The 27,071-nt window shown below is 43.2% G+C and overlaps 1 protein-coding gene across 5 annotated transcripts; it reads right to left on the reverse strand.

Annotated features, from left to right (window-relative positions):
* Window positions 1-1,467: 1,467 nt before the first annotated feature.
* On the reverse strand, window positions 1,468-17,104 carry VEZF1 (vascular endothelial zinc finger 1). Of its 5 annotated transcripts, none has more exons than XM_081220216.1 (6): window positions 16,818-17,104; window positions 11,387-12,081; window positions 10,564-10,627; window positions 9,320-9,521; window positions 7,940-8,065; window positions 1,468-4,845 (listed from the first exon to the last, which is right to left on the reverse strand). In XM_081220216.1, exons 1-6 carry the CDS (start codon window positions 16,848-16,850, stop codon window positions 4,418-4,420), a joined length of 1,548 nt encoding a protein of 515 aa, XP_081076342.1. In that variant the 5' UTR covers window positions 16,851-17,104; the 3' UTR covers window positions 1,468-4,417. The 5 variants fall into 5 exon arrangements, with proteins under 5 accessions (XP_081076342.1, XP_081076344.1, XP_081076343.1 ...); XM_081220218.1 differs by having other exon boundaries at window positions 9,320-9,503; window positions 16,818-17,103; XM_081220217.1 differs by having other exon boundaries at window positions 7,940-8,062; window positions 16,818-17,103.
* Window positions 17,105-27,071: the final 9,967 nt, after the last annotated feature.

Below are 27,071 nucleotides of genomic sequence, written 5' to 3' on the forward strand. Positions count from 1 at the left end.
TCAAGTTCTTCTTCTTCTATGTACTCTTCAAAGAGATATTGAACAGTTGGGAAAGAGGTGGGATGTCAACTTAAAGATCATCAGGGATGAAGAAAATTTCTGAAGCTATGATGCAAGTCAGTGGTGATACAGAATCTGAAGTGTGAAACTCCATTCCCTTCCCATGACAGGGCAGTTTTTGTCAAGGAAAGAATACTTGACCCTCACGGTCCAAGGCCAAGATCTGGGTCAAGTGCCTATCTTGGCAAGAAGAGAGCTAACTAGTCAACCCCTGATGGGCTGGTCCGAGGGGAGGGCTAGATCACACAAAGATCCAAAGCAGAGCCCTTGACCCTCCCTCCATTCCTTTCTTGGGAACTACATGGGCCTTTGATTGCCCAAAAGTGAGCAGCCAAGAGAAGCGGGAGTCTAGATCAATGCACAAACTCAGTCAGTATTCAGCCGTGAAGCGTAACGCACTGATCTGCCTGGCCCCTACTTTTACAAGACAGGGAGAGATTATCCAGTCATCTGCCAGGGTCAGATCAGTTGTGGGAGAGACTTATAGGCCCAAATGGGGACAAATGGCATTCTTTCAGGCTACAAGACTCTTCAGAGAGGAAAGAGTGCAGGACTGAAGGCCAGATTTATTAAGCCTGGGAGGGGAAAGTGATTACCATCCCATGCAACGATACGTGAGGATACTACAGGGAAAACCTCCACCATCCCCTCTGCATCCCGAACCCAGGTCTCTCCAGAGAGGACCAAACAGCAGGGCCCCTTGAGAAGAGTGGAAACACCTGGACAGCCAGGGCTGTTAACTAGCAACTCAGTGAAATAACACTTCCCATTCCAGACAAAAGCAACGTAAGGAACTCCTCCTCCAGCTGTTTTCACTGAGTCAATAAAGAGACTAAAGCAGTTATCAAGAGGAGGTTTGGAAAGCCTCAGTTATATATGAAACAGATGTAGGTACCCACAGCTTTAAAAGTGGTGTCAGGTCCATCTTGATTTGCTGTCTGGTGGCCCTGTCACTTGGGGACTTGTCGGCTCTCTCCTAGCCTCCGTGGAGGCAGCAACCATGTCTTAACCACCTTCGTATGCCCCTTAGTGCCTAACAGTGCCTGGCACATTGTTGGTACTCAGCAGACATCTGATGAATCTAGTTGAACATAAATGGGTAGGCAACCCAGCCTAAAACCCTTTTCAAGTAAAGAAACTGGGTGTAGAGCACGCAGAGAAATGTCTGAAACCCACCTGCTCTAGGCTTCACTCAAGCTGACTGGTGGAGGTTACTTCTCGTACTGCAGCCCGTCTGGTGCATTTCCACGCTCCCTTCTCGCTGGGCAAACCGGCCTGACGTTAGTCCTTCCCTCTCTCTGCAGCCCAATATCAAGACGTGTGCACCTGGAGAAGCAGTGCTTCAAAAATGTCTCTGTCATCATGGTGAAATGGTGAAGCTTCTGAGGTATTAAGCAATCCATCATAACATTTGTGACCGGTTAACTTTAATTTGTCAAAATAAATCTGCAGTTTTTGCATGTTAGTAATACAGTGCTGGTATTGACAGGAAAAAATCATCCATCTGCGTACACAGAAACCTTCGTTTAGGAGCACACCTTAGGAGGGAAATGGATACACAATAAAAGGCAAATGTAGGCCAAGCAGCGAGCCCTAGAGCGTAACAGGCTGGATGTCAGATTTGAGGATGATCTAATACAACTGTTTAGCTGCCAATCTGATAAAGGGGAAGCTCTCAACCAGGTTACAACCAGAAGAGAAAAACAAACTCTCTGCTTTTTTCGTGAGCGGTGGCCGTCTTGCCTTCAACACTTGGTTGAATCAGTTCATCGGCATCAAAACTCAATTCCAGTTCCAAGACAGGAGAAATTCACCACACAACCTACTCGGCCCCTGCTTTCAGTGGCCCGCTGCCACCCCCAGCCTGCCAACTCTCTCCCTCCCAAAAGAAGACACGACGTGGGTTTATTATTGCAGACAAGCTTAAGTGAATAAAGAATGCATACAAAATATTATTTTAACTGAAGTCATACAATGAATTCTCACTCCTGTTTATTATACAATGACTTGATAAAGCAATCATTCCTAGTATATATCTTTTTTTTTTTTTTTTTTTTAAAGAACTAATACTTTCAGGGTTCTAGCCTGGGGGTAGGGTCCACACCTGCCCCCACTGAGGACTGCTCCTTGGGTCACTGTGGAGGAAGCTGGGGCCATCTCACTCATGGAGGATTGTGACTGCCAGCCCAGCCAGAGAGAGACGGCAGGTCCCAGCAGGCAGAGCCAGAACCCGGTCCTGGGGCTGCATGCCAGGAAACGCTGGCTTCCTCCAAATGTGGCCAAGACCTGCCCAATGCAGACCTCAGCAGGGCCACGCACGGGCCTTCCCTACACGAGTCCTTCCAGTAGTCCACACATAATGCTCTACATATTAAAAACAAACCATTTTGGTACTGTGGATAGGAACAGTTGTAACAAAGTCATAGCTACATATTTTTCTCTACATTTTGTTTATTGAGACAAACTAATTAAAAGGCACAAACATAGGGCATGTTTACATGGACATTATAACAAACATATACATTAAAAGTGTAGGAATGTGTTGCCTTCCTGCTAAACAGAAAGTTCCTAAGCTTTTATATATACAAAAGTTGTACAATTTAATGTCCTAAAGTACAAAAGATCATTTATAAAATTATTTTACACTAAGTACTATTTATTTTATTTTTTTACTATGTAGTTCAACCCCCTCGAACTGTTTTGTATAATGACACACAGATACCTGTCCCTGATGTAGGAAGTCTGCCTCAGATGCAAGGTATTTTGATGCTTGAACTGACACAGTGGGGTATAAATGGAAGTCATCCAGTTTGAGAGTCAGTCCTGCAAACATTCTGCAAGATTAACACAACTAATGTCCATTTCTCTTAACTGCAAGATTAAAAAAAGGAAAAAAACCCCAAAACATATTGCAACTTAAAAAAAAAAAATCACAGCGTCTTGGTTTTAGTAACTTTTTTTCAAAACACAATGCTTTAAAAACATTAATGTGTGGCATGATGCTGTAGAGTCTCTGTCTCCCTAGCCTTGGGTTTCTACTTTATGTACAGAGATAAAACATCCTGCTAAGAAATAAAAAGCACATGTCTTAACGTGCACAATCATTGCTGGATTTCCGCAGGGAGTGCAGACGGCTGTCTCCCTGAAAACCCGACAAAGCTGATACAAGTGTTTTCTCAAAGAAAAAAACGTGATATCCATATTTACAAAGTTGAACAAATCTGCACAATACTTAAGAAACAGAAGGAGAAATTAAAAAAAAAAAAGAAGATACACTCTGCTTGTTCTGAAGGGGCATACTACCTAGTTAGTGGTTAGAATAAAAACTGTATACAATTTAATATAAGACATCAACTCTAGTGGGCAACTAACACACCTTTCCCTGTTGAAATATCAACAGGCTCTGATTGGGAGAGAGAGGGGCGTATCACATCCCAGTGCCTCCAGCGTCTTCCAATTAAAGCAATATATTTTAACTGTTCCAAAGTACTCCTTGACCCCTGAATAGGAGTCCCATCGGCCTCCGTCTGTTAGGAGTCTGCCTGTCCGCACACTTGACTCCTCCTCTGTCAGCTGCGGCCTTTTCTTACCAAAACACAATGTGTATATTTTGTTTGTTTGTTTTTTTAATTTTTTAAAAAAGTCAACTACAATGCTATATTCCATCAGGATTAGTATGCTGAGCAATATTTACATCTCCAAATATCAGGTCACAATCCCTATTATATGTTGAAGGTAGAATGATAAATTATCATATGCTTTGCATATCAGAGCTGGTATCACCTTTCCCATAGGGAATGCTGCCTGAAATTAACATATTCCCAAAGGTAAAATGCATATTCTCTGAAATGCATTTTATTATGACAATGCATGTATTTACTCATAAAAACAATAAACACAGACAATTTTACACTAGCTCTCGATCCGTGGATTTAGAACTTCAGGTTAAAATCGGCCATCCACCTCGTATACATGGGGAGAAGAGTTCTGCTAGTGTTCAGAATAAAATGATTTCTTGGGATCAAAAACAGTAATGCTGCTTTTTAATTTTGAAATGGGTTTTGCTTTTTTATGATTGGTTTTAATTCCGGCATTTCATCTTGCCAACTACTATCCTGTTTAAGCAATGCTGTCAGCTAAAAGGAATTTCTGATTAAACTAAAGTGGTCCAGTGATAAGTGACATACACACCCTACTTTGAACAATCCCAGCCAAATTGGAGAATAATGCTACTACACTATTATTAACTAATGTAATAAATCTCCCAATTTCATGGTTTACTTTTTGCTTTAATAAACTAAAAGTAAGTTGCTGGTAAATATTTACTTGAACCCATATTTTGATTTTATAATACTGTTTACCAAGGTGGTGATGTAGGCAAAGCTTGGGGTAAGAAAGGCATGCTCTCTACAGGCCTCATTGCTATATTGAGAGGGGCAGCTAACGTCATAGGCGTGGGCAGGTTCATTGGAGACGTGATCGTGACAGGGTGTGCTATATTCACTGGGGCAGTGACGGGGGTGGGGAGGTTGACTGGGGTAGTGAGTGTTAAAGGAGAGGTCATGGACAATGGACTGGTTATAGTCACAGGGTGCCCTATGTTCATTGGGCTGGTTATGTTAACTGCACTTGAAACATTTACTGGACTTCTCATGCTCATTGCAGCTGCCACTGTGACTGGGTTTGACATAGTCCCAGACGACACAGAGGACGTTATATTGAATGGAGTAGTGAGAGTCACAGGTGTCGTAGCAGCCGTGGAGGTTTGGCACAGGTTAGCAGCTTCTAAAATAAGAAGACAAAAGACTCTCAAAACAGTGAACGCAATTCAGTTTCTGAATCAACTTCTTTTAATTAAAAAAGACAAACATTTAATAAATTAAATTATAGTTTTCTACCCTGTGGTCAACAGGAAGGGAGGATCCTTCTGAGCACAAGACTGGGGGCCAGGAATCCCAGCATGAGAGCAGATCTCTTTTCTGATGCTGTGCCTTTCACAAGACCGAGGCAACTGGCTTAGCCTTGGTGCTTTTGGTTTGGAGTTTAGATTTACTTACCTACCTCACAGTGATGCTGGAAGATCAGGTAATTTCTGCAAGGCACTCTGGGGGGCAGAGATATCAAGTAGGGCTAAGTATTCTCACTACCACTTCCATGTAGTTCCTCTGAATTCTAAAGACTTTCCCGGGAAGAACCAAGCACCCACAGGCCAGGCTGGAAGAGCTTGTTTACACAGAGCCGGGCAGACGGTTACACAGTAACAGATAATCAGAAAAATCTTCTCACAAGGCACACTGTAACTAGCAGAGAGAGGTGTGTGTCCTCGATGCTATGTACTCTAAAGCCTTCTCAGAGGTGAAGCCACATTCTGTTAAGGTTTTGAAAATCCATTAAGTAGGGATGGATAAACAGGCTGTTTTAATATCATCTGTTTATTTCGATCTTAGAAAAATCATTTTAGTTCAATAATCCTGTTGTTTCTGGTTGTTTCTTAACGCTGTTTAGAATGAACAAGTATCCCTCCGTAGGTTTATGCTCTCCTCCCCGCTCCCGTTTCTTCTTCTATTTCTGAGGCTAACATAATCACCTACTTTATGCCTGGTGTCATTTAACGGTACGTATTCCACACACCACCAGCCATACCAAGGGGGACTAGCCAGGCTAGGAAACCCTGCAGTGAGCTGGGGGACCGTGGTCTTTGTTATCAGCAAAGCCTGGGCACTTCTTAAGGAAAACTTCCCTCAGAGGCGACACCCCTTACACCACCCCTCAACAAAATTCAGCACCACCTGCTGGTGTGTCAGAAAAGTGCAGTAAGAAGACAGATGGGGGTGCTGGCTGTGACTTGGCTGTCAAAACGGAGAAATGCATTTGAGACTAAAGATGGAGGTCTGCCCGCAGGCCACGCATGGTCCAATCACCTCAGGTGGACCCCTGAGTCAATGAGCAGCCCTTCCTTGATGAGCACGATGTAACCTTGGCATTGCTCCCTACTCTATATCAGGGATTCCCAAACCTGGCTGATGATCAAAATCATTTACCTAGGGAGGCTTTTTTTGAAAAAAACTGCTTCCCAGGAAGTTCAATTGTGAGATTTAGATGGAACCTGGGGAAATCTATCTATCTAAAAAGCTCCTGAGATGACGAGCTGATTGTCATCCAGGTTTGGAAACTTGTATTACCTTATTTAAGCCCAATATTTAAAAGGGACATGTTGATTCAAGTTCAGGTTTTCAGGTCAGGAGTCTCTTCTCCCCCCAGACGTGACATTTACTAACATGAACACAGAAGTTTCTGACATCAGTGGTCGTTTCCAAAGAGATTCATGCAACAAATGGGAATACAATAGCATTTTGTTTCACGCAGATCAGAAGATGAGCTAAACAACTGAGTCTTATTGTGCAAGCACACTGGAATACAATACCAAACAGAAGAGTGCAGAAGGGAAGAATGAGGGAGAAAACCAACTCCCTTTTGAGGTGACGGAAGCAAGCTACAGCTATTCTCCTCCTGTTCTCACCAAAGAAGCCTTCACGTACATGGTGGGTGTGCCATCTCCCCACCTCCCCGTCGTTTTCTGTTTAATCTAACCCTACCCCTTTCTGTAACTTCAACACTTGTACTCTTACTTCTTCTCTGAGCAAAACACATCCTTCGTAACCCACTATGCAATTAGCACGGCACATACACACATACAAATGTTTCTCCCCTACCCGCCATTCTCCACCCCTTCTCTTTATCACAAAACATTTTATCAAAATAAGGACAAATATGCATTTGGAAGATAGGAATAAGCAGCACCGGAGGCAAAGTGGAAAGCCTATCTGAACTGCTGCGTTCTTTTCCTCCAATGCCAGGAGATATATGGAAAAGCTATTCCTTTTATCTTTTTCCAAGTACAGGATGTTTAGAAGGGATCTGAGGAAGGGAAAAGCTGCACTACATGAACGCAAAGGATGGAAGAAACTACACAGCAAAGGAATTGCAGCAGAGCCTACGTGCAGGGGATTCCTTACGAATTTAAAATAAAACAGTAAGACATGACAAGGGTGGGGAAGGAAAAATGGAATTTAGGAATCTGTCCTGTGCCTGATGATACACTGACAAAATGATTTAACTGAAATGGCTGCACAGTAGTCCAGAAGCCAAAGCTACAACTACTAAGTTAAACAACTGTGCCGAAAACTGATACTCCAACTGCTTCTTTACAAGATATATATCAGAGAAAAGCAAACCATTCCCAGTTTTAGTAACGATTATAGTCAAGTCACTAACAACTGAAGTACATACATGTTAAGCTAATGCCAGCCCCAGTGACAGACTGAATTAGATTAAGGGTGAGACGGAGAAAAAAGACATCAGCATTATAGAGTCTGAAATATGTAATAAATAATACAATTCAGAAAGAACACTCAAGAGCAGAAAATAACACAGTTGTAAGAAAGTGAACTTACGTACACATAAGGATATTTCATCTACCTTTAAGAGTGGGACTATTTTAGAAACACAAAAAGGAGCCTTTAATGCATGGAGGTTGACATAAAAATGAACATAAAAAGGAACTCTGAGCGTACATAGCAAAGGACCAAATTTGGCTACAAATGTGTAACAAAATTAAGTCAAAAGAAAGAACCTGACAAGAAGTACTAAGAATTTTTATTTCCTAGTAAAAAAAACAAAAAAAACAAAAAAACCCACTTATTTGGAAGCTTGGAAGCTTTGCTGCTAATAACTTTACCAGGTATTTCCTAGCATACAGTATCTCCTTAAAGTGTTTCCATAAAGCTGAATTCTCTAAGCTGTGGCTGTTTTACTTTGTTACTTGGCATACTAGATAAAGACACCAGCCACGCTGTGAGCACTGGATGCCTCATCTTACCTTTCTTTCTTGCTTTGACAGCTTCTTCCCACAGTCTCAGTGTCTCTACCTGCTTCCCTGGCCAGCTCGTCACATGCTGCTGCTGCTGCTGCTTCTGGCTGCTGGTCTCTTCACTCATGCACGCTGCTCCAAAGACAAAGACAGAGACGCTATATTTACCTGGAAAAAGTGTGGCTATTTTTTCAAAGTTCGAACTTAGATACTTTGACTCCTCATGCCTCTATGATCTTTATCATTTGACCAGATAGTTTTTTACTATAGTACATCTTTTGTGCTGCTGTGTCTCTACTGGTCAAAATAGTTAAATTTTAAAAATCCAGAGAGCTAGGGAAAACCAACATAAAAGAATTCTTTGCTACATTAAAAAGCAAGTATCTTTTAGAATGGAACTTGGGTAATATTAGCATGGAATAATTAATGCTCATCAAAATACGTAACATACTTAGTTACCTGACCACAACGATGTACATTAAAAGTAAATTTTTGTCAAGTTAACAAAGTTTGACATGCTAGATAATAAACCCAATGTACTTACAAAGAAGCAAAACCGAATGAGATTGAAACACATTAACCATTCTTTCCCATTCACTTTTGGCCACCTATTCTGAGAATCTGATGTTTCTGCTGCATGAAGTACATATATAATAGAATACAGAATTAGGAAAACACTTTCTTCTCGTGGTTAGGGAGATCTTAGAAAAAAGCCTGGGTAAATGCAAGCACTGAATTTTATCCACAAGTCCCTGGAATAGTCTATCTTTTCAACTCTGAATTTAAGGTAAGCAAAGCATTTAAACATTCAAATGGGTACGTTATCCCTTTTCTCTATAGATTTGGGTTTGAGAAGTAAAATTATGTAACACTGCTTTTATCTTTAGGTTATGAAGGACATGTTATTAATACTCTCAGGAGTTAGGGGGCACTCGTGCCTGAGAATCTTTCTATCATTAAATAACAGCAGTCAAAATTGCCTGGCATAAGATGCAGCGTCCTAGCATGGCTTCTGCTGCCACAAGCCTAACACACTAAGGCTTTTTATTCAAACCCCATAGACGAAGGGACACACTGAAAAGTAGCTGCAGGGAAACTGTGCTCTTCTACCACGGACGTTATCAGTAGACAGTGCAGGATTAAAAGCAAAACTAGTGGAGAGTGTATCATTGTTGCCTGTATACATGCACGTAAAGTGTATTTCCAACACTAATATACACCGTCCATTGATGCGTGTTTGCATTCTCTACCAACAGGAGGAAACAAGTAAGGTGAACGTTAATATAGTCCTGAGAACACAGGTGAGAATATCTTCAATATATTATAAAAAAAAATCTAGATTCCATCTATCTGAAACGCCAAAGAAATACAATTTGAAGTGTCACCTACTTTTACTGATGCCTTGTTTACATGTATTACAGTTGATACTTTGGCTCTGCCCGTGTGTCTTTAAGTGGCTGGTGATGTATGCTGCGCTCAGGAGCTTCCCACAGATGTTACAGGATACCTTGCCTTCGTGGCGTACCATGTGTGTCCGCAGTCTGTCTTTGGTGGCAAAGGCAGCAGTGCACGTCTGCATGAGGGAGGAAAACTTTTTTTAAATATAGACTATCCTGTTCTACTCATTTTAAAGTACGTTATATTCTAGGTATTACCCTACTCATGTCAGCAAGCAGACTGAGTTAGCTGAATTTTAATTGCACGTGTTACCTAGAATTGTACTCACGATAAAACACCTGGTGTCTTTTAGACTCTTACATTTTGAGGGGAAGAAAAAAACATCAACAGAGTAGTGAAAAGATGTGAGCTGTAGAGTCAGTTAAACCCGGATTTAAATCCAGCTCCCTGACTCACTAAACAATGTAATACTCAGCAAGTTAGCTAACCTATCTGAATTTACTTCATCTGTAAAATGAAAATAATACCTACCTCGCAAAATTACTGGTGGATTAAGAGCCTGGCCCAAGGCCTCATGGCAGGTAATCACTCAATGACACTAGCTTCCTTCCTCCAACTGGATTTTTCTTAGAATTCAAATCACTTACTTAATAAAATCAGTCATTAACAAAATTTAACTGAAAGGAGCACAAAAAGACTTCCAGCAAAAAACCAGAATTACTGACGCCTAACACGGTCATTTCATTTAGCAAGATTCTTAACCTTTTCATTACTACAACTTATGTCATTAGAGAATGCTCCAATTTGGCGATAGCAGACAAAAATCCAGTAAGTGGTAACATTTGGGAGAAAATTCGTATTTTCTTCGATTACGGTTAAAACAACCTCAATCATCAGCCCAGAAGTTAATTTAAAGCACTTCATTCATTTATTCTTTTCAAATAAACAATGACCTTTGCAAGACAATAAATTTCTTCTCTTATAACAATAAATACTGTTGCCCAAGGAAAATGAAATGTAGCTTAACAAAAACAACATTTACATTTTTAAATGATCTTGCCTCACAGAAATAGAAGCTGTCATTTATATTTTATAAAACCAGAATTCAAATGGACCACATTTACTCAAGTCAGTGATTTTAAGACTATTCAAGAAAGGTGAGATTTGACTGGCTCAGACCTTCTGGATAATGTGCATTAAGTGCTACACTAAGGATAAGTCATTTTAACTCTTACTTGGCATTTGAAGGGTCTTTCTGTTGAATGGACATGTTTTACGTGACAGCTTAAGTGGTCAGGCCTGTGAAAGAGAGAGTTTCAACAGAAGATGTAATGGAACACACATAGAGAAATGCTACTTACTGTGATGTTTACATGCTTGGCAGACAGGGGTGGGGGACATTTTAAAGAAAGACAGCAGAATTGCCAACTCCCCCACCCCCCAGTGCAAGCCTCCTTACCTCTCTCACCATAAACAAAAGTCTTAGTCCTTTACCTGTTAATTTTCTTTCCTAGTCAACATCAAATCATATTAGGTCTTGCTTCTTTACAATTACAAAATACCCAAAGTTTAAGTCCTAACACTTGCCAGAGACAACTGCTACTACGTTAACTTTAAAAGCCTTTAAAAATGAAAATTAGTGAAATGTTAGGAACCACAGAAAAATGGAAAAAAACGTTCTCTTAAAAGTTTTAAGAGATTCCAAGGTCATCCCAACTTCCAGGATGTGTTTCTTTGATTTGTGCAGTGCATCTCAGGTCCAGCCACCCACATGAATTGAAAACTAATGGTTTCGCAGTGATAAGAAGTACTGATGTGCCGAAAGAAGGCCTGAGTCCACCAAGGCACTTCTTAAATGAAATCATCAGTTAATCACTATGTCACCACTTGGCAGCCACACCGAACTGGAATGAGACCTGGAGGTGTAATACTTTATCTGTCACCAATCTCTTCTAATAACACAGGCCTGCGAATATCTATGCTCACGTAAACCTTCTAGATCACACAGAGATCGTACTGATACCATAATGGAAAACAAAGCAAAGCAAAATGCAGTACCTCGAGAAGCCCTTCCCACAAACACTGCAAGTATAGGGTTTGGTGATGCCTCCTTCGTGAGACCTCACATGGTACGTCATCCGGTCCTTCCTCTTGAAGCGCTGATTACAAATAGGACACTCGAAGGGCTTCTCGTCCGAGTGGGAGAGCTTGTGCCGATTGAGGTGGTACACATCTCGGAAGGCCTTCCCACACATCTCACAAGCATGGTTCTTCTTGACAGGCTTACTGGGTTTCTTGACAGACTGCGTCACGGGCATAGCTGTGGTGCTGGCACTGCTGCTGGGGTTGGTGCCCGAGGAAGATGTAGTGACTGTTGACAAGATGCCTGCAATGGTTGAGACCAACGAAGTTCGGCTGCTGTCCCCAGCGATGGTGGAGATAAGGGGAACCACCGTGGTGGGGGTTTTCTTTGGCCGGGACACCAACTTGATGCCTGTGTGGCAGGACTCGTGGCGCCTCAGGTGATAGCTGTCCCTGAAAGCTTTACTGCAGTAAGTGCACACAAAGGAAGTTTTGGGTTTTTCTTTTTTAATCCCAATGGCATCCTTTAATGTTTCTGGAGCAGCCTGAGGTTTCTGAGTTATTGGTATTGGAAGCAATGGTTTCTGATCAGGGGGCTCCACAGCAGAGCTCAGGAGGGGCAGCAAGCTGTTCTGCGCTGCCTGCTGTTGGTGATGGGAGGCTTCGTGGGCCTAAAACCAAACATTTACACTTCAGAAATTCAGCCTCTCACGATGACCTTCAAAATTCAACATGCTTCAGACAACAGAGACCAGAAGAAACAATCAAGGAGCCTGTAAGCTACTCTCTGCAGCAGAGATCCAGCAACCACCTAGCTACCCTCAGAGCTCCCCATACAAAGCATTAAAATCACTGCACAGACACAAAACTTTTGCAAGTAAGTTGCTGACAGTGATCTTGCTTTCAAACAGCTGACTAAACTACACACCACCCTGGTTCATAAGGGACATACCAGCTGATGAAATGAGTCTGCATTAGTCTGTCAGTGCTGAAACCAAGTTTAAATAACCTGTCAAAAACATTACACTCCAGACGTAACTATTTAACAGTACCTTACTGCAGTAATCCACAAGCCACACACTCACACACACACACATATAGACATGTAATCATCTACTTGTCTATTTTACCTAGGAAAATAGATGTCTCTCCCCTTCCATCAGAAACTCTCAGTGACCGAGGAAAGAGGCTGTTGCTAAGTAATACAAGGAATCTAGGTCTCTGAATACATATGCTAGTGGTTAAGTTTACTTTTAAAGTTTCCACTTAACTCTACTAAAAGATTTGGTTGAAATGGAATCTGCTATTAATCATCCTGGAAGGCATCTGTGAAGGCAGCCCCCAGCAAACACCTGCCAATTGTTTCTCAGTTCATTTAATCTTACACCAGAAGTCTGCAGCCTTTAGCAACACTAGTTGTTCAAACCCTAAACTCAGACTAATAAGAGAAAACAAACAAACTATAAATAATTTAAATTCCTTTCATTTTCATCTTCTTCTAGCAGTTGTAGGGCTAGTTAAAGTATTGGACATTGGCTGTTATCAAGTGCTTTTCCACTCCAAAACTGGGAGCTGGACACTGTTTGGCAATTTTCTTTAGCTGCACTGAAACCAAAATTTCATTGTGGGTCAGGTTCTTGGTATTTATGAGTAGTTACTCACTTGGTTTTGATTCTTCCAAACTTCTCCATACCTCTATGCCGATAAACATTTAGGGAATGATGGAAAAAAATGCCTGAAATAGTTCTTCCTAATACGTTGTATCTGATCAACATTATTTCTGAAACTCTTGACAGCGAGCTCGAGCCCCTATGCTTGAGTTTTGTCATCCTAAAAGGATACATGCACTCAGAGGTAAGAGTTCCAAATATTTTAAGCATACAGTGTCCTAGGAAGGGCCCACCCCATCATCTCAGACGCTCTAAACACTTATTTACCCTTTTCACTCTGTAATCTCAGTTCTACATCGCACTCCGTTAAGTAAACAAAATGTGGAGACACACAGACACACTCACACAGGGCTCCTCTCTACCACACGCAGCTCCACGTTCACTTAATAGCAGCACAACAGCTAAGCCTAGACCAGACTTCCCTAAATCACCAGGAGGTGTCATACCCAGAGCTAACCACTGTCAATGTAACAGTTTTCACTGAATCTTCCTTTGAGTCCGGCAAGTACTCATAGAAATTGTGTGCTTACCTGTGAGTATCTTTCTGGACTTAGTGCTCATACTGAATTACAGTCCACTTTTAATTTAATTTATGGAGCTCCTGTAACTGTCAGGGTCTACCCAAGTGACTTCAGTAAAAACTTTATAGAATTTGGACTCTAATCTTACCCCCTTTCCAACCTGGCTGTAGGATGCCCAAGCTTCCGTACAGTATACAAACGGTTAATAGCTGAAGATAGCCCAAGATATACAATTTCAAAGGCTAACAGATCAGATAATAGGGAAAGCAAATCTTCTGGACAAAGTTCAGACTTACAGTGTTTAGAGGCATTTTTCAATTCTAAACAACCGTTAGTTCGATGGAGTACTAAAAGCACTTACTGCCATTTTACCAATTCAGATGTCTGTGGCAACATAAAGTATTTTTACAGCATTGCTGAAGCTCACTCTCACAGGAGGGTCACACCAGGTCCCTGCTTCTCGGGTGAAATGCTGTAGAATGCCTCGCCCACTACGGGAATCACTCTCTGAGGATTCCTAGGATCCCCACACTTCTACATGAAGCCTTCTAAGAGGGGAACTGGGTTTTCCCAACTTGTTCTCTGAGGGAGAGACAGGGTAAAATAACAACCATGGTCTGCCTTCAGTTAAGTGATTTTTAAAAATATATAACTTCTGGGTAGACTTTTATTTGACTAGCATCATCAAACCAAAGTTTTAAGTTTATCTCCCATCTCTTTCGACTGCAAGGCTTTTTTTTAACCCTGCCCAAGCTTTCCTCTTCTGGGGCTGGCAAAAAAACAAAACAGAAATGTCATTTCATCACCCAGGGTGGTAGGATATGGCACCATGAAATCTCCAGTGCCAGAGGGTAAAAGATTTTGTTCTGAAGGAAACTGGCCTCAGTGAGTCATATCTTGAATGTCCTGTTAGGAGAATCATCCATCAAACACTTTAACAGATATGGCTTTCACTTTCCACCAGGTTATTTGGAAAGCAAGCAGGTATTAAATTGTTTTAAAATATAAATTCAACAGGATGCTCCAGGACACAAATGGAGAGTTTAACTCTCCATTTCCCCAGTGAAAATTACTTAAAACTGGAACTGAGTAAGTCTATTCATACCTTTCCAGAGAAAAGACCGAAATATTCTGTTTACCCATTCAACTGTCCTCGGCTCTAAATTATAAGTTTTCCAACAATTTTCACTGCACACATTGCCAAGCCCAGGATCAAATATTAGCTTTCACACTTCTCCATCAGGTGGAAAAAAAGATTTTAATAGCTGAAAAAAATTAAATAATATAAAATCTAATTAAAAAGTTGACCATTAAATGCTTGGCATTTGCTTTGCCCAGGAAAAGAATAATACAAGTATTCCAAATGATTTTTCAACTAGTTTTCCAAAAATTAGTTACGGGATTTTCCTTTACATAAAGAACTCTCGTTTTTTTTTCAATCTCCACTGAGAGCACGTTTAATATGGCAAATCTAAATCATTCCTCATGTGAAAAATCACTGCAGTGGCCCATTAATCCCATATTTTAAAATGACCACTTGAAAGCTTTTTCTAGAGAGGGCATTTGCCACCTTTACACCAACCTGGATGCAAGCTAGTTATGTATCATTTTTTTCCAATGCATTTTTAAGTTGACTTATCACATTATCAAGCTCATCAAAGCACTTGTTAAAACAATACTAGATCACAATAAGGGCCAAGTCAGTGAATTCCGTAATTTTGGGTATGTTCAATTTTAAGAAGCCCGAATATATTTCAATTACTTCTTAAAAATCAAATTACTCACATTCGAAAGAATATGTCTTAAAACAGTAAACCATCTCTACACAGTAGGCACTGTTTGAATTACCCAGTTCCTTATATTAACTCCACTGGGATGGGTCCAGTGGCTGGGAGGATTTTTTTTGAAAATTCTGCATCCGTTCCTCGTTAGTTCCAAAAGCTCTCAAGCGCCCAAGCTACGTATTTGGGATTTCACGAAGTTATTCAAAGAAGGAAAATAACTCGAGAGAGGCGGGAAGAACGCACTTAAAGTGACGAGCTTCCTAACCTCCGGTTCCTAAGTTTCCCCGTGAGCTCATTACTACTGCCCATTAAGTGCTTCGTTTTCAAACAGAAACGAAGCGGGGGAAAAATAAGTTCTAGGTCTTCCAAGTAGGGGTCCCCACCTCAGATGGGCGGGCAAGAGGACTGCCAACGCATCGGCTACAGTCACCTTCAAGTTTCTTGCAAAAAGTGAAGACCAACACCCCACGGATGACTCATCTGGGGGCTCTGTAAGCGGACTTTGTTTGCTCTCTCCACTGGCCGTCTCCCCCACTTAGTTGGAGAAAACGCTAAAGGTGGGACGAGAGAGAAACGCGCCCCAGGAGAAGGTGGGGCCTCCCGGAGTCCCGGCCCCCCCGCCCCGCCACCCCCGGCCGGGGGATTCCCCGGGCTGGATGGGACGGCGGGAGAGCTGGACAGAGGGAGAGGGTGTCAGCTGCCAAGGCTCGGCACAGGCTTGGGAATGAAAACACGTAAATCCAACGAAAAAGTTTGGGGAGGGGATACACGTTTACAACGCCCCCCAACTGGGTAAACGTGAGGGGGGCGGCGGGAAGGGGGAGTGGCGGGGAGCCCAAGGATACCCGCTATTCGCGGGGACTCGAGCGGGGGGGCTTGTCAGAAAGTCAACATACACACACAAAAAGAGGACAGGGAGGTGAAAAGAACGGAGGGCGAGCGGAAAGATGGATGAAGTGGGGGGGGAGTGAGCAGGACCCGGGGACCCCCCTCACCCCACGGTGCGGGCCCGGGCCCGGGCCCGGCGCGCCGTGGCCGAGCGGACCGCGCTATCCAGCGGCCCGGCGCCCTCCTTTCTCTGGGCCGCGGGTGGTGACAGCGACCGGCCTCCTCCCTTCCCCTCCAGGGCGGGAGGGAAGGGTGTGTGTGTGTGTGTGTGTGTGCGCGCGCGTGTGTGTTTGTGTGCTGGGGGGGCCCGGGGGTCACCCCGAGGCCTGCTCTCTTCCCCGCACCCCGTGAGGCCGCCTCCTTTCACCTCAGCAGCCCCGCTCCGCCGAGGCGGGCGGGCGGGCGGAAAAACAAAGGGGGATTAAGGCCGGGCCGGAGAGCGGAGCCGGGAGGGAGGGGAGGAGGAGCGCCCGCCCGCCCGCCCGCCAGCCCCGGGCCCGGCCCCCCGTCCCCCCCGTGTCCCCCCCGGGGGGGCCCCCCGTACCTGGAACAGGAACGCGGTCCAGTTGGCCTCCATGGCTGCAGCGGCCGACCCCCCTCCTCCCCACTCCCCCCGCTCGGGGAGCCTCCTCAGGCGGAGGAGGCGACAACAAAGCGGCGGCGGCGGCGGCGGCGGCAGCGGCAGCGGCGGCTCCTCAACATGGCAGCGCCGAGCGCGGCCACTTCCGGTAACCTCCGGGACGCACCACCGCCGCGGCGAGCGCGGGCGGGGGGGGAGCCCCGACCCGGCCGCCGCCGCCCCCAGTGGCCCGGACCCCTCCCGGGCGTCCCCGCGGCCCGCTCGCCGCCTCGGAGCTCAGCCAGTGCCCGCGGGCGGTGGGGTCAGGGCCCCCGCGGGGGGGCTGGGGTGGGGCCGGGGGCGGGGATGGGGCGCGGCGTCCCCCCCCGCGGGGGTGTGTGGTGCTGCGGTCCGTGGCTCAGGCAGCTGGAACAGGGGGAGCTCAGGAGAGAAGATGGAGGACGCCAGGGTCTGGCGCTGGCTCGCTGGGCACGGCCGGGCCGGCTCCCGTGACTCAAACCCGGTGCCCGGCAGCATCGCGTCCCTCTCAGGCCCTCAGCGGAAGGCACAGGCCACGGTGGCCCCCGGGCTCTTCAGTCCCTTTGGCGCAGCCCAGCCCCTACCTCCAAACTGGGGGAAGCCCCCTCGACTTGGCGTGCCTCTCCCCTCTGGTATCTCCCTCCAGCGAAGCCTTCCGCACTCTTGCTGGATACGCACCCACCTCTGAGTGAGTGGCCTTCCATCTCAGGCAGGGAATCCCACTGGGGTGCAGGCTCACATCCTCCCTGTGCGGAGGGAAACACTTCCCACGCGCAGAGGTGTCATTACTGGGTTATTCTTGGGTGAAGGGCTGAGCTTCCCCATCCTCTTCTTTAACTCCAGATAATATGATGTGAAATTCTACCGAACACCCCCCTCTCCCGCCAACAAAAATATTTTCTTTAATTAAAGAGAAAGTGCAGACAAAAAATTGTTTTAGTGCTTTAGTACAGTCTACTTCCTCACCCCCCAAAACAAGAATCGAACTTCTGGTTGGACAGCGTCAGTTGTCGCTGAGGTGACCCCAGCCTCTGTTTGCAGTTCCAAGTCTTCCGTGTAGGCGTCACTGCTACTGGAACTTTGTATGATGATGCCCTGAACATTTTCTATCAAAGACAAGCTGTTATTAAACAAGTGCCTCCAGTCCAAGAAGTCTCCTGTGGCGGGAAATGAGGAGGCAGCCTCTATCAGTGACATTTTTGTAAACTCTGGCTTTAAAAAATTCCACAGATGGTCACGTTATTTCAAGACTTCAGCCTCTTTCATAACCGACTGTCCCTTATCTCATTCCCTCCATTTATTCCTCTTAAATCACATTCTAATCAAGGTCACCATCTCCAACTTCCCCCATACAAACACAATAAAAAATAATATGGTTGAAGAATTCTATTGGTAAAAGAAACTGAAGACGTATAGTAATTTGACAGTCTGTGTTTCCTTTCCATCGACTACACGTATATACCCCCCTTCCCACACTTTCCTTCCCTCAGTCACCAGAATGAAGGGGCTGGCAAACGTTGGTCTGGTTCCTTTTAGAGTTGATTCCCTACTGGACACTGCCTGGAGGCCTTGGGAACGAATGAGAAGTTCTGCAGTTTGGATCAGTGGCAGAAGCAGGTAACGCATCAGGGAACCAGTCAGCCTAAGACAGGAGGGGACAGAAAATGATGAATAGTTTCTGATTACATTCCTCAGCTAAACTGCTACAGTGGCCCCTATGTCTCCTATAAATGTCCATTAGTCTCCTTTGGAAAGAGAAATAAAATGGTTCAGGAAGCCTAAGTTTATATATACATACAAGGTAAGGAGAGAACTAAGATGTAAACCTAAGCAATCAACCAGGTAAACTAAAACCTTTTTGCTCTGACCTCGGACACTTCGTATTCTTTTGTTTTCATTCAGTGAATGCACCTTCTTTCCTGTTTTAATGCATTCACTTCGAGGTCTCTGTAATACATCTCCTCAGTCTTTCCCCTTCCCTGTATGGCCTCTCCTACTTTGCTGCCTTTCAAACTGTGGTGAAAATGAAGTTTCAGGATTACAAGACTAGTACTTGATGAAGACCATTTTTCTACTGACAATATTGCCACACTCTCTTGAACTTCTTTTCCCAGGATCTAGAAAACCTTTCTCTAGCAGTCCTTCTCACAACCTCTGGAGAGGGGTCTCCCCACTACCACAAAATAGAGGTCAAGTAAAAATAGGCCAGTTCTCATTACTGAAGAGCTGGGATTCAGAAGTATCACTTTTCTTGAGGTAAATGGCTAATTTTTCTCTCTATCCATGAGATGAAACCAGAATTCCTGACTGCTCCGAATTTTCTTTCCCATTAAAAAGAAAAATTAACAATCTTATAATTCAGATGAAATTTTAAATCTAGGATATTCTCCAGAGAAAATATCCGAAAGTTTGGAATGAGTACTCAAAAACGATCAGCTCCAACTGTTTTGAGGAATATAATGAAATTAGGAAGATCAAAGATTCCATTCTTAGGACAGAAAAAATCCTTAACCACAAACAAAATGAACCCCTCCTCAAGCCTGCTTCCACAGACTATACTGGGGTCCAATCAAAACACTAGCAATGTCTGAAGACAATAAATTCATATTGATTATTGTAAACAACTTTCAGTGAATGAATCAATGGTGTTACCTTCAGTTATGATGTATAACCGAAATGTCTGGTGTCTAAGCCAAAAAATAAATGTGCCTACATCCACCCAAATAAAATTCAGATTCCCTCCCCACCCTGTTCAGGTTCTTCTTTCCCATCTCCCCTGCCCCAGTGTGTATAACCTGTGACTTAATCTTTTAGGGCCTCAGTTTCCTCATCTGGAGAATGAGGACAAAATAAATACCTATCTCCCAGAGACAGGACTGTGGATTAAATGAGAAATGTGTATAAAAAGCTTAGAACACTTCCTGGAATATAACAGGTGCTAAGTAGATGTTTTTATTGGTGCTACTGAGTCAGGTTCTAGATTAATTCTGGGGCTAGGAACTCCGCATAAGAGCTCTGAGCCAGTTCTTACTTTCTGTCAAAGTAACAGGTTTTCCCCCATGCCCCATCCCCCTCTCCTTTGAAGAGCCCTAAGGTAAAGGGCCAAAAGGCTAAGGACACATGACAAAGGAAGACACCTACCAAGATCAGCGTTTACAAGGACAACTTTTGGCAAACATTAGAAAGTAACAGGATATTCCCTTCCCATTTTGGAAAGGATTTTAAAATCCTGTGAGTACATTAAGGATTAAGATTAGATGCAGAATCCTAGGCATAGAAACCATCTCTGCTATTGTCAATTACCCTTCCCAAGAAAGACTAATCAACAAACCAAAACCAAATCAAATCCAAAACTGTCCATAGAGACTATCTGGTTAGAAGCAGCTTCAAATTGGCAATTAATGAACAAACTCTTCATGCAAGAAAGCTGGAACTGACAATGAACAGATCTACTAGTAAAAAGCAAGACTGCAATATTTAGAAATACCAAAAACATTGGCCAGAGAGAAATGTTACCCTGCATTACCAGCCTTAGTGTAATGGGGGAGAATGGACACACACCCTACCAGACCGAAGGCAACAACTCACGCCCTCCACCCCCGCCCAAAAAAGAGACAAAAACAAGCCTCTCTGGGAGGAAAGCAGAAGTAATCTCCCCACCCCACCTCCCCACACTAAGGGCTTAAGCCTCTTGCCTGTGGCCCATGTGGCCAGAAGCTGGGTTTGTGTTTCAATTCTACCACCTAAAGTGTCATCACTAGTTTATTTCTGTTTTAACTTGGTACGGTGAGGAAGGGGAAACAATGAAGAATTTTTTTTCCCTAAATACCTATTTAAGTTCCTTGACAGCTGGAACACAGTCACAGAGAACAAAGGGACAGGGAACAAACCTACCCATTTTCCTAGTAGACATTTAGTATAACTGGTAGTTGAGGGTCCTTAAACACTCTATTGTTTGTAAGAAGGGCCATATAGCCAAGACGCCCAAAACATATCCAAAGCCATGGAAACACATTTATCACCTTAACTCTTTTTGAAAGAAGCTGCCAGAAATAAATGCTTAACCTATCAGTTTCTTCCACAAAGCATTTGAGTAGAAATACCTTCCGTTTTACAACTCCTGAATGGCTGACAGAGGACATCCAACAAATAGCAAGCAAAACAGCATAGGACACAAGAAGGAAAGAAACTAAGATAGGTCAAAAATACACCAAGTAAGAAATTCAATACAACTGGAAAACATACTCTCAGGCACCAACATTACTCCTTTGGACACCTGTTCCTCCCTGGCCTCAGATGCCCCAAGTCCAGGGTAATGGCTGAGCTTGAAAAAAAGTTGCCACTTATCAGGTCATGCAAACTTCGCGGGCCTTAACCAACAACTATAAAGCTTAATTAGGGCTTCCCTGGTGGCACAGTGGTTGAGAGTCCGCCTGCCGATGCAGGGGACACGGGCTCGTGCCCCGGTCCGGGAAGATCCCACGTGCCGCGGAGCGGCTGGGCCCGTGAGCCATGGCCGCTGAGCCTGCGCGTCCGGAGCCTGTGCTCCGCAACGGGAGAGGCCACAGCAGTGAGAGGCCCGCGTACCGCAAAAAAAGCTTAGTTCAGTTACATCATGCTAATAGTCAAAAACATAAATTAAATCCTTACATAAGCAGTTATTTTGGTACAAAGGAAAAGCTCTTTTCAGTGGTTATAGCCTCCACCCCAAATCTATTCCACTGGTTAAAAGAGGGATGTAATGACACTGAATAGCATGGTGCTAGTAGCCATCTGCATTACCAGAAAAATGATTCATTTGCAAAAACAAATAAAAAAATAAAAATTAGTACTTGTTAATGCCTGTCCAAATGTTCTTGTGAAGAGTGGGGCAGGGCAAAAACATACATATATCAAGTGAATACTCTTTACCCAAACGCCCAACAGAAACATCTCTTCCATTTCTTCTTCATTATCAGACTTGAGGATAGTCCAGAGTTCATATAGGATTCTGCTTCTCAGAAGTCTCCAAAGAGTAACCATATTAATACATGCAGACCTTATGGCTCCCTCTTTCTGAGTTGGTGCTCCTTCCTCTCCCTTTCATTGGCCTAGATTAAAAAAAAGCCTCCTTGGGCCAATATGATCTTCGACTGAGGATCCCTCCATTCCTGGTAGCGAAGGAAGCAGGAAATAATAAAACAAGTGTTGAGGAACCTATGCACTATGTTCCTTGGGTGAGGGACGTGAACAGTGGTGACCTAAGACACTGACGTGACATCACAAGACCAGTTAGACTAAGCTTTAGGTAGAGGCTCTGCTCCATTCTAGGCAGCAATGCCAAGATATGGCAACACAAGGCCAGAAGAGCATAAGATCTGGCTAAGGCTCCAGGAGAGAGATCTGCTTCTTTAAGGATGTTTCTTGACTCAAAAGTCTCTGAACTAGAAGATGCCTAAAGTTCTACAGTCAGTTATCTGACCCAGGTATACAAGCTGGTGCAGGGAACCTGGCAAGCTGGTTGTTAAAGCTCTACACAGGGAAGACAGCTGTACTCAGCATTTACTCCTTAAGCTGGGGAATAAAACATCAAGCTTACCAGCTATACACGAATACTACTTGAAGCATCTCACCCTTGGTTGCCTGAGAGCAGTGGCAGTAAACTCTTTGCTAGACCTGAAGAAAGAGGACCACAATTCCTAGATTTTGACTTGATGAACAATTTACTATGGTACACAGGGAAGATGGGTCAGATTCAGAGAATCTAGATTTTTTTCTGAAGTAATTTTAGTCTCTTTAACAAAGCACACATGGCTCTACTCAACTAGTTGACAGAATTAGCCCTTTACCCCCAAGGCCTGACACTGTCCTCTGCTTTCTGTTTTACTGACCTTACCTAAGTCCCCCCCAACTCCCCAGCTCCCAGTTGCTTCCTCTTATTTTTCCAGCTTCCTTGCCCCCCCACCCAACCTCTCATTTCACTTTCTCTCCCCTTTCATTCAGCAGCGAATGCTGAGAGCACAGATGGCAAGTACTCAATTCAAGCCGGTGAAAATGCTCCCTGAGCATCAGGTACAAGGCAGTCCCAGAAACAGGAATCCTGGGGGTTGCGATACACACTATCTCTGCCTTTTACTGATTTACACTTTAGATGGGAAAGGCATAATATGCTTATTCTTCACATATGGAAGAGTATCTTCAGACCAATTTATTAAAACTAAATTTGTTAAATAGTTTATTATTTAAATTAGTTATACTTAGTTATGTTTCTCAGTGACAAGAGGATTTTTTTTGTTTGCATTAGAATTGACAACTTTTATTCCTAAAGTAATTTGTCCAGGACCTAAATAGTACATTTAGCAAAACTCATGAAGCCTTAGGAATCCCCCATATATGTCCTACACAAAAGTTCATTTCGCTAAAGATCAGTTACTCTGATCACTTAAGCAAAGCATATGGAAGGATCCAAGTTGGTATTACAATCTGTGTTTAGCCCTCTCCCCAGAGAAGAGCTGCAAAAACTGAAAGGAAACCTTGACTACTAGAGGTAGGTTTGGGATTTGTTCCACAGTGACCTTAAAACTGCAGGAATTTGGGGATGGAAACTTACCTAGGGAAACAGGGAGGGGAGAGGGAAAAGGGCACCCCCAAGTCCAAGAGCTCCAATCAGTAAAGTTTAGTCTCTCCTGGTGGCTCTAAGAGCCCTGGTTAACACCTGGTCCTAGAGATATTGCACGGATGATACCTAAAGAGAATCAGCAGATACAGACCAAATTCAGGCTGTGCTAATTCCAAACTAGAATGACATACTCAAGGTTTTGAAAGGCCAGCCGGGACACCCCAGGGACTAACTTCCTAGCTCATAATGGATTCTAAGCAATTTGAAGACAAAACAAAGACCTCCTAATGTGGATTCTCTCCTTAGAAAAATGGCTCATGAGTAGGACTATGCCATAACTATTATCCTATTTCGGTAAACAAATATTTATCAAGCATCTATTAAACGCCAGGAACTGTACTAGTCAGTCACTGGAATACTTTTAAGAATCTCCTCCAGTAGAAAAATCAAAACTTGAAAAGAAATAATTATAGAACGGTTAGACGCTTATACAAAGTGCTTATAAGATCACTGGGAAGGAAAATTTTAAAGGGGCTACTTGCTCTAATACTAAATGAGACTGCACCTCATTGGTTCTCATGTGATAGCTTTGACACTGAAGATTGTCATCTAAGGTTGCTGAGTATCAAAACTAATGCTTAAGAGTCTGTACGCTCAGGGCTAAGTAGAATCCAGACTGTTACTGCAAACTGGAAAGTGGGAAGTCACCATGCATTGGCTTTTAAAACTGGTAAAGTAATTCAGTCGTTTTGTGTATCGTATCTATTTTGCTAATACAAATTTGTGTAAGTGTATACGCAGCTAACAAAACAAATGCATGTTTATAAACATTTGCCCATTCTCAGAATCTTTTCTACGCTACTGTCTTTCGGGCTGCTGCCTAATAAGAGTGACTGGCCAGGCTCTGGCCACTGTCTGACCTGCTATCCTTCTGTGGGGCCAGCCTGACCAGAGGGGGTCAAAAGCTTCTCTGATGCTAGCTGTGCACTGCACACTGGAAAGACCCACTTTCTTGCTGCTGGGCTCTGGGCCACGGCCACTCTGACAAGATTAACACCAGCTTTGAAACAGCCCCCATCAACTCGGATAAGAACATGGATCAAAGACAGCACCATGGGACACCCTGGTGGCATCAGGTGGACATTACAGGTGGTGATCACTTAGGTCAAAGACTTATCTTCCCCCCAGCAACCTCCCCACTGGAAAGAGGCTGTCTTTAAAAAAAAAAAAAAAAAAAAAGCAATGTAGTAATAAAATAAACAGGAATTTGTCACTAGAAGACATATTCAATTTCTGGGCCTGTCACTTTAACATCTCTGCGCCTATTTCCTCAAACCCCAAAATAAGGCTAATAACATCTGAGAATTAAAAGGAGTCAAAGCACTTCATAAAACAACTACTTCCATTGAGAACGATGAAGTATTTGTCCTATGTCCTTGCATTTTTCCCTCCAAATTTTCCATGAAGAAGGTAGAAGGGGCATGAACCCTTTAAGTCACTACTCTGGAAATAAGCCCAATCTGATTGGAGGACCAAACTGCATATCAGAGCTAAGCTATGCAGTCCACCTGCCAAGGATTTCATGAACATACTTATTTACCCATACACATTTATTAAGGTGTGCATGTACTAACATACTGAGTATCTTGGAAAAAGTGTCTAAAAGTTATTAACATAGTCTTCGCTCTCTAAGAGTTTACCATGTAGCTGGGGGAAATAAAACATACATGAGACAACTAGACAACAACTCAATAGCAACATGCAAGTGTATGCACTATGTGACATTAAGTATGTTGAAGAAAAGCAAAGGAAACATACAGTGCAATTAGTCCAAGAGTGCTTTTGTCTTTAGCTGATCATGAAGGAGTGGAAGAATTTTTAATGGCACAAGGAATGTGGGTGCTTGTCAGACCTGGGGGTGTCTCTGCTAAATGTCTGCTGAGTCTCTTGGCTTTGAGAGAACTGCTTATGCCAGCTGATCCTCTATCAGCCTAAAGACCGGGCTCAGGGTCCTGGAGTAATGTTAAGATTCCCAAACCAAGGAAATACTATCCAGTGTTTTCACTCTGTACGTGAACGCCTTTATAGATAACTACTAACAAAAAAGAACCCAAATAATTCAATCCAAACGAGAAATCTGTAGAAGTTCTCACTGATACAGGACCGCTAAATTCAGAGAGAATTTAAGGCTTCTTCTTTAAGAATCACGCTTAAGGAAGAAAGATGGAAAAAGGAGACCCAGGAGAAAGCAGCAAGAGAGGGAATTCCTCTGCTCTTTTAGGAGACAATGGCATCAATTCTTGAGATCAGTACTGAAAAGTGTGGCACATCTTGCAACAGAACAACTTTCTTTGCGACTTTGCAAGAATGATTTTGGGGGCAACATTTACTTTTCCAATTATACTTGGCTTAGGCTCGCATTTAAGTTACAGTTGCCCCTTGAACACAGGCTTGAACTGCACGGGTCCACTTATACGTGTTTGTTTTTTTCAGTACATCTTACAATACCACACAACCCGCGGTTGTTGGAATCTACAGATGCATAACTGCACATACAGAGGGCTGACTGTAGTTATTTGGAAATCTTACACTGCATGGAGGGTCACCCCTAACCCTGGCATTAAGGGTCAACAGTAATTTGCATTTCCTTGTTTCGTATCTGAGGAATTATCTGATGCAATGTTAGGATTATTACTTTCTCCAGTAATCTACCCAGTTAACCAACAGTTCGTAAAGTAGGTTTCTATAGCACTTTGCTTTTAAGGAGTACTAAGTTCTTTCTCTTGTCAATCAACGTTTATTAAACTTGGCCAAATGGAGGTGGGAGACAAATCCAAATAGCATTTTGAAGAACTCTATCTGGCAAGTAATCATTTGGCTCACTGGGAAATACAAATACGACAAAAATTCCACTGGGTAGAAAAAATTAAGACAAAAATTTCAACAGTAGTAAGATAAAATTGGGAGGAGACTAAATGCATCACAGAGAAGAGAGCTATTATATGGGTTTAGAAGCTTGCTTTTTATAGTTTCAGAAATTAAATTTAACTTGATAGTGATAAGGACTTGAAGCTGCAGGGTGACTGCTAATAAGAGGGAAGGAGAAAAGTCTGAAAACATAAAATACAGAAGTAAAAACAAGCATGGTCAGTAAAATATTTACCAGATCAGCCAGAGCAGGGGAAGATGTGATTGAAAATAGTGATAAATTGTAGACTATAACCCATTGTTTCATACTAGGGAGTGACAGTTTTAGGAAGATCAGATTTGATGGCCAGGATGGAGACGGGGTCATCGAAACCAGTTAACTAGTTTTTCATTACTTCAGTAATGAATTTGGGTGCACAGACAAGGATGCCAGTATGGCAAATGAAGATAGGACACAAATCCAAACAGCATTTTGAATAACTCTATCTGGCAAGTAAACAGAATCTCTTTATCTAGCTCAAGTCGTAGATACAATGGTACTGTGGCTAAGAACTGGTTATATTAAGTCGCAGAACTTGACTCTCACATTGCTGCGTGTTTACTACCTAGTTTTAGAGGACAAATGAGTCATTTAAGATTTTTGTAGTGTGCTTGCTGTACTGCTAACCAACATT

Source organism: Mesoplodon bidens (assembly GCF_964165515.1).
Source record: "Mesoplodon bidens genome assembly, chromosome: 19".
Taxonomy (NCBI): Eukaryota; Metazoa; Chordata; class Mammalia; order Artiodactyla; family Ziphiidae; genus Mesoplodon; species Mesoplodon bidens.